General features: G+C 44.9%; 1 protein-coding gene across 1 annotated transcript in view; it reads right to left on the bottom strand.

The window, feature by feature from the left end:
* ZDHHC13 (zDHHC palmitoyltransferase 13) overlaps positions 1–12,539 on the bottom strand; it is a 67,251-nt gene that overhangs the window by 17,587 nt on the left and 37,125 nt on the right. Inside the window, exons 9-12 of the mRNA XM_082270829.1 lie at positions 9,597–9,730; positions 7,333–7,433; positions 4,883–5,007; positions 1,849–1,911 (exon numbers count right to left, since the gene is read on the bottom strand). Coding sequence (XP_082126955.1) covers positions 1,849–1,911; positions 4,883–5,007; positions 7,333–7,433; positions 9,597–9,730 — 423 coding nt within the window. The remainder of the gene's footprint in view (positions 1–1,848; positions 1,912–4,882; positions 5,008–7,332; positions 7,434–9,596; positions 9,731–12,539) is intronic.

The raw sequence follows: 12,539 nt of genomic DNA on the forward strand, positions 1-12,539 counted from the left end.
AAGAGTCCTGTTGGTTCCAAACTTCTTCTATTTATGGATGATGGAGGCCACTGTGCTCATTGGGACCTTCAATGCTGCAGAAACATTTCTGTACCCTTCCCCAGATCTGTGCCTCCATACAATCCTATCTCGGAGGTCTACAGACCATTCCTTGGACTTCATGGCTTGGTTTGTGCTCTGACATGCACTGTACCTGTGGGACCTTATATAGACAGGTGTGTGCCTTTCCAAATCTTGTCAAATCAACTGAATTTAACACATCCGACTCCAAGTTTAATTGTAGAAATATCTCAAGGATGATCAGTGGAAACAGGATGCACCTAAACTCAATTTTGAGTGTCATGGCAAAGGCTGTAAAACTTGGGGTCCCTTCACACAGGCTTTCCAATCAGGTCCGCCTGTCAGTTTTTCAGGAGGACCTGATCGGACGCTCCATGCATCTCTATGGAGCAGCGGATGTCAGTGGTGACCTGTCTGCCGACACCTGCTGAAATCCTGACTGATGGAAACCCTATTTTCCATCCGTCTGGAGGATCGGATGAAAACTGACAGGCGGGGCTCAGCACAGTGAGCAAAGATGGACCTGTCATTCGCCTGCTCAGTGGGGATCAGCGGATCGATCCCCAACTGAGCTAAACGGAGTCTGCCGGGCGGAAAGCACATGTGAAAGGACCCTTCCCTTATGTACATGTGTTTTTTTTTCATTTTTTAAAAAAGGATTTCAAACAAACTTCTTTCACATTGTCATTATGGGGATTGTTTGTAGAATTTTCAGGAAAATAATGAATTTAATCTATTTTGGAATAAGGCTGTAACATAAAATGTGGAAAAAGTGAAGCGCTGTGAATACTTTCCGGATGTGCTGTATGAACTGCAGGAAAAAACAAAACAAAAAAAAAAACAAAAAACAAAAAAAAAAAACTTTAAGTGCCGGTTCACACTTGTGCGGCTGCGGAGATCGCATGTAATTTGGAGCGCACTGCTCCTTCATTACATGCGATCTCCTGTGCGGATGCGAATCCAGTCATACACTTTGTATGGCTGAAATTCGCACTGCACCCGCACAAAAGACGCACAGGACCCTTTTTTTCAGCCGCATCAGGATCGGATCGCACAGTGGTTCACACTTGTGCGACCCGATCCTGTGCGAACTGTCAGATCGCACTGCGATATGCGATCAAACTGGGGGTGACGTTAACATTTAATTGACACCCCCTGCGTATCGCATATGGCAGTGTGAACTGCCTCTTGTGCGGATGCGATGCGGGAACAGGCTGCGAATTCGCAGCCTTCCCGCATCGCACAAGTGTGAACCGACACTCACCCAGCAAAGCTTCACACGTTTGCTCAACTCTGTTTCCAGAGTAATAAATCTTCTGCAGAAATTTGGAAAAATTATAATTATTCTGCTTGAACATAACAAGCCATTGTGATGTTATCAGAGGTTGATGTCAGTCCCATTTCTTTAGGCTACGTTCACATGTTGGCGTAGCGAATCGCGGGCAGAATCGCGGTGATTCGGAAATCATTGCGGGACGCGGGACTCCCAAAAAAGGTACAAGAGCTTCTTTGGGGCGTCATGCGTCCTGCAATTTTGTTTGCGCGATGTTACCGCGATTCGGCAGGCGGAAATCGCGGCAACATCGCACAGCGTTTGGGGTGCCATTGCAAATCAACGGCAACGCACAGGCGTCCCGCGATTTGCAATGATTTCCGGATCGCGGGCAGAATTGCGGTCATTCTGCCCGCGATCCGCTACGCCAACATGTGAACGTAGCCTTAAGTTTTTATGCACAGAACTCAAAACATACAGAAAACAACAATAACGTTCTGGGAGTGCAGACATACCAGACAGGAGGTGCAGAAGAGTCTCGCATCCAGACAGCCAGCTTCAGCCAGGGTGATGATTGTCTGGAAAGCACAATTCAAACTTTTATACTCAATTCTTTTCACTTTTTTGTCTTATTGATATAGGAATGATATTTTACACAGCCACCAACACATAATCCCCCAAGAAGCTTAAACATGAATGTCCCTGTCATACACACGATCGGGACAATTTTAGTGAGAGCCATTTCAACTACCAAAATGTTTTTGGACTGTTGGAAGAAATTATTTTAAGAAAATAATATACAAAATCAATGCAGATAGTTAGGGCTGCCAATAGAGGTAGCACTCCTGTACCCTGCCCCATCGGGTCAGCAGGGGCTAACTATGGGTGGCTCCAGTGCAGTGTCAGGCCCTGTCAGGTAGGCTGTACAAGGCGCCATAATTTCAAAAGCAGCCTTGCAGACAGTATCATGTGATAGAATTAAACTAGGGATTGACCGATTATCAGGGGCCGATATGCACTTTCCTTGATATATCGGAATCGGCCCCGGAGGTTATCGATATTGCCGATATTTTGGGAAAGTGCTTGTACTGGGGTGATGCCTGCAGCTAGAGGCATCACCCCGGTACCGGCGTCCATAGCCGACGGTCGGCTGAGAAGCCGCTCGGCTGTCATTGCAAGAAGCGGGAGGGGACGTCTCCCGCGGCTCGCCCAAGTTTCCCACCGGGAGACCCGGGCATCCTACCTGCATGGCCGCTGAAGAGAAGACCCCAATCAAAGCCGCATTCGGCTCTGATCGGGTCTCCATGTAAAAAACCCGGATGTGATGTCATGACATCACATCCGGGTACTCGGCGGCAAATTAAAAAAAATGCGAGCATTCAAAACAGCCAAACTTGGCGTTTTGAATGGTTTTAAGTGCAGAGGAGGGGTTTAGGGTCTTTTAGACCCCAACCATGGGGCACCATTACTACAACTGTTCCCAACCATGGGGCACCATTACTACAACTGACCCCAACCATGGGGCACCATTACTACAACTGACCCCAACCATGGGGCACCATTACTACAACTGACCCCAACCATGGGGCACCATTACTACAACTGACCGCAACCATGGGGCACCATTACTACAACTGTCCCCAACCATGGGGCACCATTACTACAACTGTCCCCAACCATGGGGCACCATTACTACAACTGACCCCAACCATGGGGCACCATTACTACAACTGACCCCAACCATAGGGCACCATCACTACAACTGACCCCAACCATGGGGCACCATCACTACAACTGACCCCAACCATGGGGCACCATCACTACAACTGACCCCAACCATGGGGCACCATCACTACAATTGACCCCAACCATGGGGCACCATCACTACAACTGACCCCAACCATGGGGCACCATCATACAACTGACCCCAACCATGGGGCACCATCACTACAACTGACCCCAACCATGGGGCACCATTACTACAACTGACCCCAACCATGGGGCACCATCACTACAACTGACCCCAACCATGGGGCACCATTACTACAACTGACCCCAACCATGGGGCACCATTACTAAAACTGACCCCAACCATCGGGCACTATTTCTGCCAATGATGGGACACTATTTCTCTCACTGACACCAACTGCAGGGCCCTATTCCTATTGACACCAATGATGGGGCACTATTTCTTCCCCTAATACCAACAATGAGGCAATATTCCTGCCACTAATACCAAAGATAGGGCAGTGTTTACTCCCATTGATGCCAGGACATGTTCTACTGCCATGGCCACAATCCGGCTCCCTCAAAGTCTGAAGGACAGTAAACTGGCCCTTTGTTCAATAAGTTTGGAGACTCCTGGTGTATAGCAATGGTCTAGAAGCCCTTTGCTTGTCTTTATGCGGCCCTTGGGGCACTACTCTTCCCACTGCTACGAGACACAATTCTGCCAACTGACACGAACAATGGGGCACCATTTCTCCCACTGACACCAATATTGGGGCACTATTCCACCCTACGATACCAAAGATGGAGCACTATTCCTCCCCCTAATACCAAATGTGATGATATTTACTTCCACTGATTTCAGGAATATTTTCACTCCCGCTGGCCACAATCCAGCTTCCCAAAAGTCTGAAGAACAATAAACTCGCCCTTTCTTTAGAAAGTTTGGAGACCCCTGCTCTAGATCAATTCAAATTTGGACTAAGAAGTGCCATGAGTTTTCCACTGGGCGCTCCTCAACACTCACCACAAAGCTTTACACCTACTGTATGTCCTCTGTTGAGACCAGCAGAAAGAAAGCAGCCCAAGACGGAAACAACATTTACTCTACATTGCTCATTCACGGTTTGTCAGTTCCCTTGAAGGAGAACTCATTCTGGGTTAAATCCAAAAGTACCAAGATCCCACTATCAGTCCAGCGCTATCATACACAAACCATTTAGGGCAAAGTGACTTCTGACAGCCCACCATCTCGCAAAGATATACTCACTGATCTATGTTCCCTGATCACCAGAGTCCACCCTGGGTGAATCCTAGAGTGCACCCTGGTGGATGATGTGACTCCCGCCCCCCCTCTTTTCTCCATTCACACAGGTGACTATGTTAGGGACAGGCCCAAGCATCATCACATGGGGAAGGTCACATGCTCCCCTATACCTGGAAACAACACTCCCAACAAAGGGCTCTAAGGCAGCTACATGGGGCAGATCAGCGAGTATACCTTGCTGGGAGATGAGCTACACTAGATTGTCAAAAGTATTGGGACGGCTGCCTTTACATGTACAGTACATGAACTTTAATGGCATCCCAGTCTTAGTCCGTAGGGTTCAATATTGAGTTGGCCCACCCTTTGTAGCTATAACAGCTTCAACTCTTCCGGGAAGGCTGTCCACAAGGTTTAGGAGTGTGTCCACCGCAAATTTGCTCTTAACAGACAAAGTGACAGGATCCTTTTAAAAGGGAAAAAAGTGTCTAATTTTTTTTTTAAAGTGTAGTACTGAGCTGATCTTTAAAGCAGAACTATTCTTTTAGATGACATACCTGTTTCCTTTCCTCCTCTGAGGATCTGATGTACCCGGGGTCCGTTCTCCACGTCTTGAAGAAATAATACAAGAGTAGAAACACACTGCTCACAAAAGGGATCTGGACAGTTGCTTGTGCCAGATGTGAGAAACCAGGATTGGGTTAAGGTAAAACCACATTAGATGATAAAGCTACAAAGGAGCATGCAGTGTCAGGGCTAGATTCAATTCCAGGTGTCAGGAAAGATTATTTTGGTTTGGAAAGTGGAGTTTGGCTATTTACATCTTAAGGGCTCTTTCACACGGTCCGCCTCCGTAGGCGGATCCGTGTTGCTCAGCGGGGATCGATCCGCGATCCCCGCTGAGCCGGGCGGATGACAGCTCCGGCTCCGCTTGCAGAGCGGAGAGGGAGGTGTCTCAGCCCCCGCTGCCCTCTATGGGGGATCGGATGAGAGCGGACCGCTTGTCCGCTCTCATCAGATCCGATCCGATCCGATTACTGAACGGATGGAAAAATAGGGTTTCCATCCGTTCAGATTTCAAGCACAGGATCGGATGCGGATGGCAGCGGGTGCCCCATAGAGCTGCATGGAGGATCCGATCAGATCCGCCTAAAAAACTGACAGGCGGATCTGATCGGATCGCCCGTGTGAAAGAGCCCTAACTCGGTATAAAGTATGAACAGAGAAAATTTAAAAAAAACAAAAACCATGAGGGACCCTGTTACCAACCAAAAAAATGTAGGTTAAAAATTTTTAAAAAAAAAAAACACAGAAAAATAAGCATTTTTAATACTTAGTTGCAAGGTTCTTTTCATTCATTATTTTTATTCACTTGCTAGAAAAGTCACACTCTCCTCTTAGGCCTGGTTTACACTTTTTTTTAGTGCTTTTTGCAGAAACCCACTACAGCTAATTTAAAAGGGATTGTAAAGGTTTTTTTTTTCCTATTTCAAACTAATAAACATGTCATACTTACCTGCTCTGTGCAAGGGTGTTGCACAGAGGGGTCCCGATCCTCCTCTTCTGGGGTGCCCCAGCGGCACTGCTGGCTCCTCCTCCTTCATCAGGTGCCCCCACAGAGAGCCACTTTTCCTGGGGGCACCCGTGCGGGCGCGCTCACGGGTCTTGTGCTGCGTCTATTGACAAAGACAGCGGGATTCTGCCCCGCCCCCGCGTCACTAGATTTGATGGACAGCAATGGGAGCCAATAGTTCCTGCTGCTATCAATCTATACAATGAGAACCCGAGACAGCGGCTGGAGCCGCTGGAACGATCGGGTTCAGGTACAGTGCCTTGCAAAAGTATTCGTCCCCCTTGAATTTTGCGACCTTTTGCCACATTTCAAGCTTCAAACATAAAGATATAAAACTGTCAGTTTTAGATCTCAAAACCCGCTTCCTGATTGGTAAGGAGGAGGATCCGTGTGACAATAGCGTATTTTCATTCGCTATTGTCACACAACTGGGTGGGCTCAGGGCGCACTGCTCTGTGCCCCGAGCCCACCCTTATTTTTAGCCTGTGAGAGCCTCTGGCTGTAATCACATGGCTAAAAAAAAAAAAAAAAGCCCCATTGAACTCCATGCGCCCGGCGCCCCGCATGTAGATTGGGGGGCCGGATGCATGGATAGGGGGGGCTGCGCCCCATATGACCAGCCGCCACTGTATTGCACCCCTTTTACCATGTGCTGCTGCTGGGAAGAAGCTGGGAGCAGAGCTGGGAAGCAGAAACTGCACGGTCTGGAGGAGGGCTGGAGCCAGTTGCAACACTCTGCTGAGATCAGGGGGAGGTGGAGATGAGGGGGTGCTGTGGCTGCACAAAGAGGTGAAGTATCTGTAGGAGTTCTGCCCTCCTCTCCGCTGCCAAGTGCTGAGACGAGTCTCCCTGTGGCTTCACAGAGAAGCAGAGGAGTCCTCTTCTTGAGACAAGGTGCGGGCAGAGACAACGGGGGGGGGGGGGGGGGGTGCTGCCAGAGAGGTGCAAGGGCCACATAAAAGGGGCTGGCAGGCCGGATTTGGCCCACGGGCCTTGTGCTTGACATGTGCTATAGATGGTCACATATTGAGTTGTTTAGATTTAGCACATTATTAGAATATTAGTGGATACCTTTAAAAGGGGACACACAGTTTTGTCTGTTTATTTAGACATTTTTGGATAGGAGTGCGGCACGCAGCACCATTTATTGAATATTAGTCGGATTACTGTATTTTCTGGCCCAGCTCCTCCATCTCTCCCCTCACTTTCCTCCAGAACCTTTTACGCATTTTCCAGAGAAGCATGGGGCATCGTATTGTGAAACATTAACATTCAGAATGTGGGCGGTAAGCAGAAAAAAGTACCATTATCTTATAAAGAAACTTTCACAACTATAAAAGGGCAACGAATGACACATCAGAGACTGCAGTGGGACTGTAGGGAGACCATGGCCGGCCAACTGTGTATAGCTTTAGGATGCAGATAAAAGGATATCAGGCAGAAAACAGATGAACCATGTCATGAACATCCAGAAAATGGAGCTGACAAAGAAAATTGGTGGCAGGTGCTTCTGACTGTTCTGTCCTACAAATCGCCTGGCAAACAAGAAGATAAAAATCCCATATTATTGTATAAATACCCACAGTAAGAACAGCTATGTTAGAGAAAAGCACAAATAACACACAAATAACACACAAATAACACACAAATAACACAGTATTCATACAATATTTTCCTTGTTATTTATTTCTATCTGCAGGATTGTGTCTGTCTGTATTATAATAAAACTGTATACAGTAAAGATGCAAGATATCAGTGCAGTTCATGACATTTTTGTACACAAAAATGATCTGCAAATACAAAAAATGCAATTATGTCCAGTAAACTCTGACATATGCATTCCAATTATATGGCGAACTATGCATTACATGAAACCAGATTCCTAAGCATGTAACCCCCTAAGCCTAACTCAACCACTTGAACTCTGGAAGATTTATCCCCCTTTATGACCAGGCCCTTTTTTGCAAAATGGCACTCTGTTACTTTAACGGACAATTGCATGAGACACATGCCTGCCTCCAAAGACGCCCAAAAAATGCCCGATAAATGCCTGCAACAAAAACGCCCAGGTGGAGCGGAGCCCTATGCCTGTGCTACTAAAAATTCTAAGAAAAATTATCTTTTTTTCTGGTTCTGGACATGCTACAGAGCTGAAAATTCACAGGTACACTTTTTAGACCCCCCAGACACTAAATCCAAAAAAAGTCATGCATGCCTCCAAAAATGCCCGATAAATGCCTGCAACAAAAACGCCCAGGTGGAGCAGAGCCCTATGCCTGTGCTACTAAAAATTCTAAGAAAATTTATCTTTTTTTCGGGTTCAGGACCATTTTAATGGAAAGTCGGATCACAAGTCGCTTCAAATAAGATAAGGAGGCGACTCCCATTGAAGTCTATGGGACAAGTCGGATACAAGTCACCTCAAAGTAGTACAGGACACTTTTCAGAAGTCGGAGCGACTTCAGTAGTGCCAATTAAGACGGCACTCATTGATTAACATTGCTTTTGTTATGTCAAGCGAATTCGGGCGACTTGAGGGCACACAAGTCGCCTCAAGTCGCGGCAGTGTGAATGGACTCTGATGGTGATGATCAGCAGGACTGTGACATTGTGCAGACAAAATTGGACACTGACACTTTCTGGGGACCAGTGACACTAATACAGTGATCAGTGCTAAAAAATATGCACCGTCACTCTATTAATGACACTGGCTGAAGAAGGGGTTAACATCAGGGGTGATCAAAGGGTTAACTGTGTGCCTAGCTGGTGTTTCCTTACTGTGCGGGGAGGTGATTGTACTAGGGAAAGGCATGGATCAGTGCCCCTGCTTTGCAGAGACACAGGCTCCATGCCTTCTGTACTGAAGGATCGGCGGGTGCCAGCCAACATGGAGTCCACGGGTACCCGCCGATAAGCGCATCCGAGGCAGCAGATCCGCCTTGCCGCCATATATATGCAAGTTATACGGTTGGCAAGCGGATAAAGAGGAGCTCCATGCTCCCCCCAAAAAAATAAAAAAGTCAGCAGCTACAAATACTATAGCTGCTGACCTTTAATATAAAGGATACATACCTGTCCTGGGATCCAGCGATATCCTCATACGAGCTGATTCTCTAAATCATCTTTGGGGGCAGGAAACGGGAAGTGAAGCCTTGCGAATGGTCCTATAGTCTTATAGGACTATGGAGGAAGGTGGCGAATTTCCAAATTGAGCCGTGAAGCCCTTAATTTCAAAAACGTATCAAAGTTAAAAAAAAACACATACATATACACACACACACACACATCTATACGTGGCTCAATTTGGAAATTCGCCACCTTCCTCCATAGTCCTATAAGACTATGAGACCATTCGCAAGGCTTCACTTCCCGTTTCCCTTACTTGAGATGCCGGTGCATATAAATCTATCTTTCCATAAAAATATATCTATATATCTATATCTATATATATATATATATATATATATATATATATATATATATATATCTATATCTATATCTATATATATATATATATATATATATACACATATATAAAATATATCTAGATCTATCTATCTATCTATATACATACACACACACACAGACACACACACACACACACACACACACACACACACACACACACACACACACACATATATATATATATAAATGGAAAACATGAAAACCCCCTTTCCGTTGAAGAAAAAGCAAACCTGGTAAAGAACTGAGATCCGATTGTCACCAGAGCAAGAAGCGACCCTTTTAAAAGCCAGGAGTCCGTATCCAGGTTCAGGATGTATCCGACGCCTCCCAGAAGAGACAGACAGACCAACACCACCAGAAAAATCTACCAACGAGATAAAACATTTAATACAGGCCCATCACAAACATGTTATAACAACCAATCAGGTTTTCAGCTTTAAAGCTAGATTTGTCCCCTACACAGTTATTTTTGCTTATCTTTTTTTATACTGTCTTTATGACAGTCATGGGAAGAGTGGGGTTCTCTTCCTTTCTTATGGTGCTTGGTGGTCCATCATGAAGCAGAAAGCATTACGTCAGCATGGCTTCCTGAAACACTGTATATCAGTGCAGGGCATTGTGCTGATGCCCCCTCGGGGGTGGATCCCGGACACCCTCTTCTCACAGTATGTCCTCAATGTTCCATGTTGTATGATGCCAATCATCAGACTGCAAAAGACCGAGGAGATCTTCTGGTGAAGGAGAAGTATAGCGGTGGACAGCGCCAAAAGAAGAGGTGAATATTGCAGCTGAAAATGCATTATTTGACTTTAAATATAGTGGGGGCCAGAATACCAATTACATGTAAAATCTGTATTTTTTTGCTAGAAAATTACTTAGAACCCCCAAACATTTTATATATATATATATATATATATATATATATATTTTTTTTTTTTTTAGCAGAGACCCTATAGAATAAAATGGAGATCGTTGCAATACTTTATGTCACATTGTATTTGCGCAGTGGTCTTACAAACACAATTTTTATTTTCTTTTTAAATACATTTTTATTTTAAATTCAAAAACAAGAAAACAATAAAGTTATCCCAATTTTTTTCTATAATGTGAAAGATAATGTTACACCGAGTAAATAGATACCCAACATGACATGCTTTATAACTGTGGAAGGATGACAAACTTTGGTACCTAAAATTCTCCATAGGTGACGTTTTGTAAATTTCTACAGGTTACCAGTTTAGAGTTACAGAGGAGGTCTAGTGCTAAAAATGATTGCTCTAACAATCGCGATACCTCACATGTGTGGTTTGAACATAGTTTACATAGCTTGGCGAGATTTGCGTATGCGTTCGCTTCTGTGAGCGAGCTTGGAGGGACGTTGGCCCTTTAAATTATTATTTTTTTTTACTATTTATTTTTACACTGTCCCTTTCAAAAAAAAAAACATTTTTGATCACTTTTATTCTTTTTGCAAGGAATGTAAACATCCCTTGTAATAGAAATAAAGCAGGATAGGTCCTCTTTATGTGAAATCTGGGGTCAGAAAGACCTCACATCTCACATTTACACTTAACCACTTAAGCCCCGGAAGATTTTACCCCCTTCCTGACCAGGGGGTTTTTTGCGATTTTTTACTGTGTGACTTTAACGGACAATTGCGCGGTCGTGCGACACTGTACCTAAACGAATTTGACTTCCTTTTTTTCCCCATAAACAGAGCTTTCTTTTGGTGGTATTTGATCACCTGTGCGATTTTTTGATCATGCGCTATAATCAAAAAAGAGCATCAATTTTGCAAAAATAACAATATTTTTCACATTTTTTTTATATGAAATTCCCCAAAAAAAATGTAAAAATCTAATTTTTTTTACATTTTCGGCCAATTTGTTTTATGCTACATATGTTTGGTAAAAAAAAAAAAAAAAAAATCGCAATAAGCGTATTTTGATTGGATTGCGCAAAAGTTATTGCGTTTACCAACTTCGGGAAAGATTTATGTAATTTTTATTGTTTTTTTTTTTAACTAGTAATGGCGGCGATCTGCGATGCTTTGCGCAAAAGTTATCGCGTTTATTAACAAAGGGAAAGATTTTTGTCATTTTGGTGTTTTTTTTTTTTTTTAACTAGTAATGGCGGCGATCTGCAATTTTTTTTTGCGGGACTGCGACATTGCGGAGGACAGATCGGACCCTTGACTGACATTTTTGACACTTTTGGGGGTACCAGTGACATTACTGCAGTAATCAGTGCTATACATATGCACTGTTACTGTAAAAATTACACTGGCAGGGAAGGGGTTAACTGTATTGGAGAGGGAGGGGTTAAGTGTGTCCTAGGGGCGTGTTTCTAACTGTGATTGGACATGGCTACTAGTGTAAAAACAGAGATCAACGGTCCTACATAGTAGAACCGTCTGATCTCCATTTTTACATAGGGGAGAATGACAGGTGGCTTGTTTACATCAGCCGCCTGCCTTTCTCCCTTCCCGGCGAACGATCGCGAGTGACATCGGGTCCGCCGGTCACACACACTGACTTGTTAGGGAACGAGCCAGCGCGCTCGCCCGCTATTGGCTCACAAGCCAGTGACAGGCTAGTGACTTACCGGTACGTCACTTTGCCTGGCCGGGGCTGACCGCCGCAGTATATGTACTTGCGGCGGTCGGCAAGTGGTTAAAAGTAATTAAAAAAAAAAGTATTAAAAAAAATAAATAAAGAATTTAGCCTTTGAAGGCTGTTGGGAAGTGACGTTTGACGCCGCACTGGTCCTCCAACGGCATAGAGTCGAGTGGGGGCCATCTTGCCCTCACACGACTTCCTGCCCATCTGCATGGGGGATCCAATAGTTTTCCCCGCTACGTTACGGCTCTGGTAAGTGGGGAAAATGACCAGGAAGCAGCGGGAGGGGGGTGGGCACCTCTCCCGCCGCCCATAAAAGCGATCCTGTGGGGCATCCGCCACTGGGACCACTTTTATGGTAAAGCAGACCGTGTTCCGTGTAAAAAAAATACTATCTGCTGCCATAACCCGGTATTTAATGTCAAAGTAGCGAGGTAAACAGAGTGGACGGTCTGGAAGTGGTTAGTGATTGTAAAGTTATTAATTTATTTATTTTTGTATAAAAACATGTTATACTTTCCAGCTTTGTGTAATGGTTTTGCACAGAGCAGCCCT

The sequence above is a fragment of the Pelophylax lessonae genome (assembly GCF_965119305.1).
Source record: "Pelophylax lessonae genome assembly, chromosome: 10".
Taxonomy (NCBI): domain Eukaryota; kingdom Metazoa; phylum Chordata; class Amphibia; order Anura; family Ranidae; genus Pelophylax; species Pelophylax lessonae.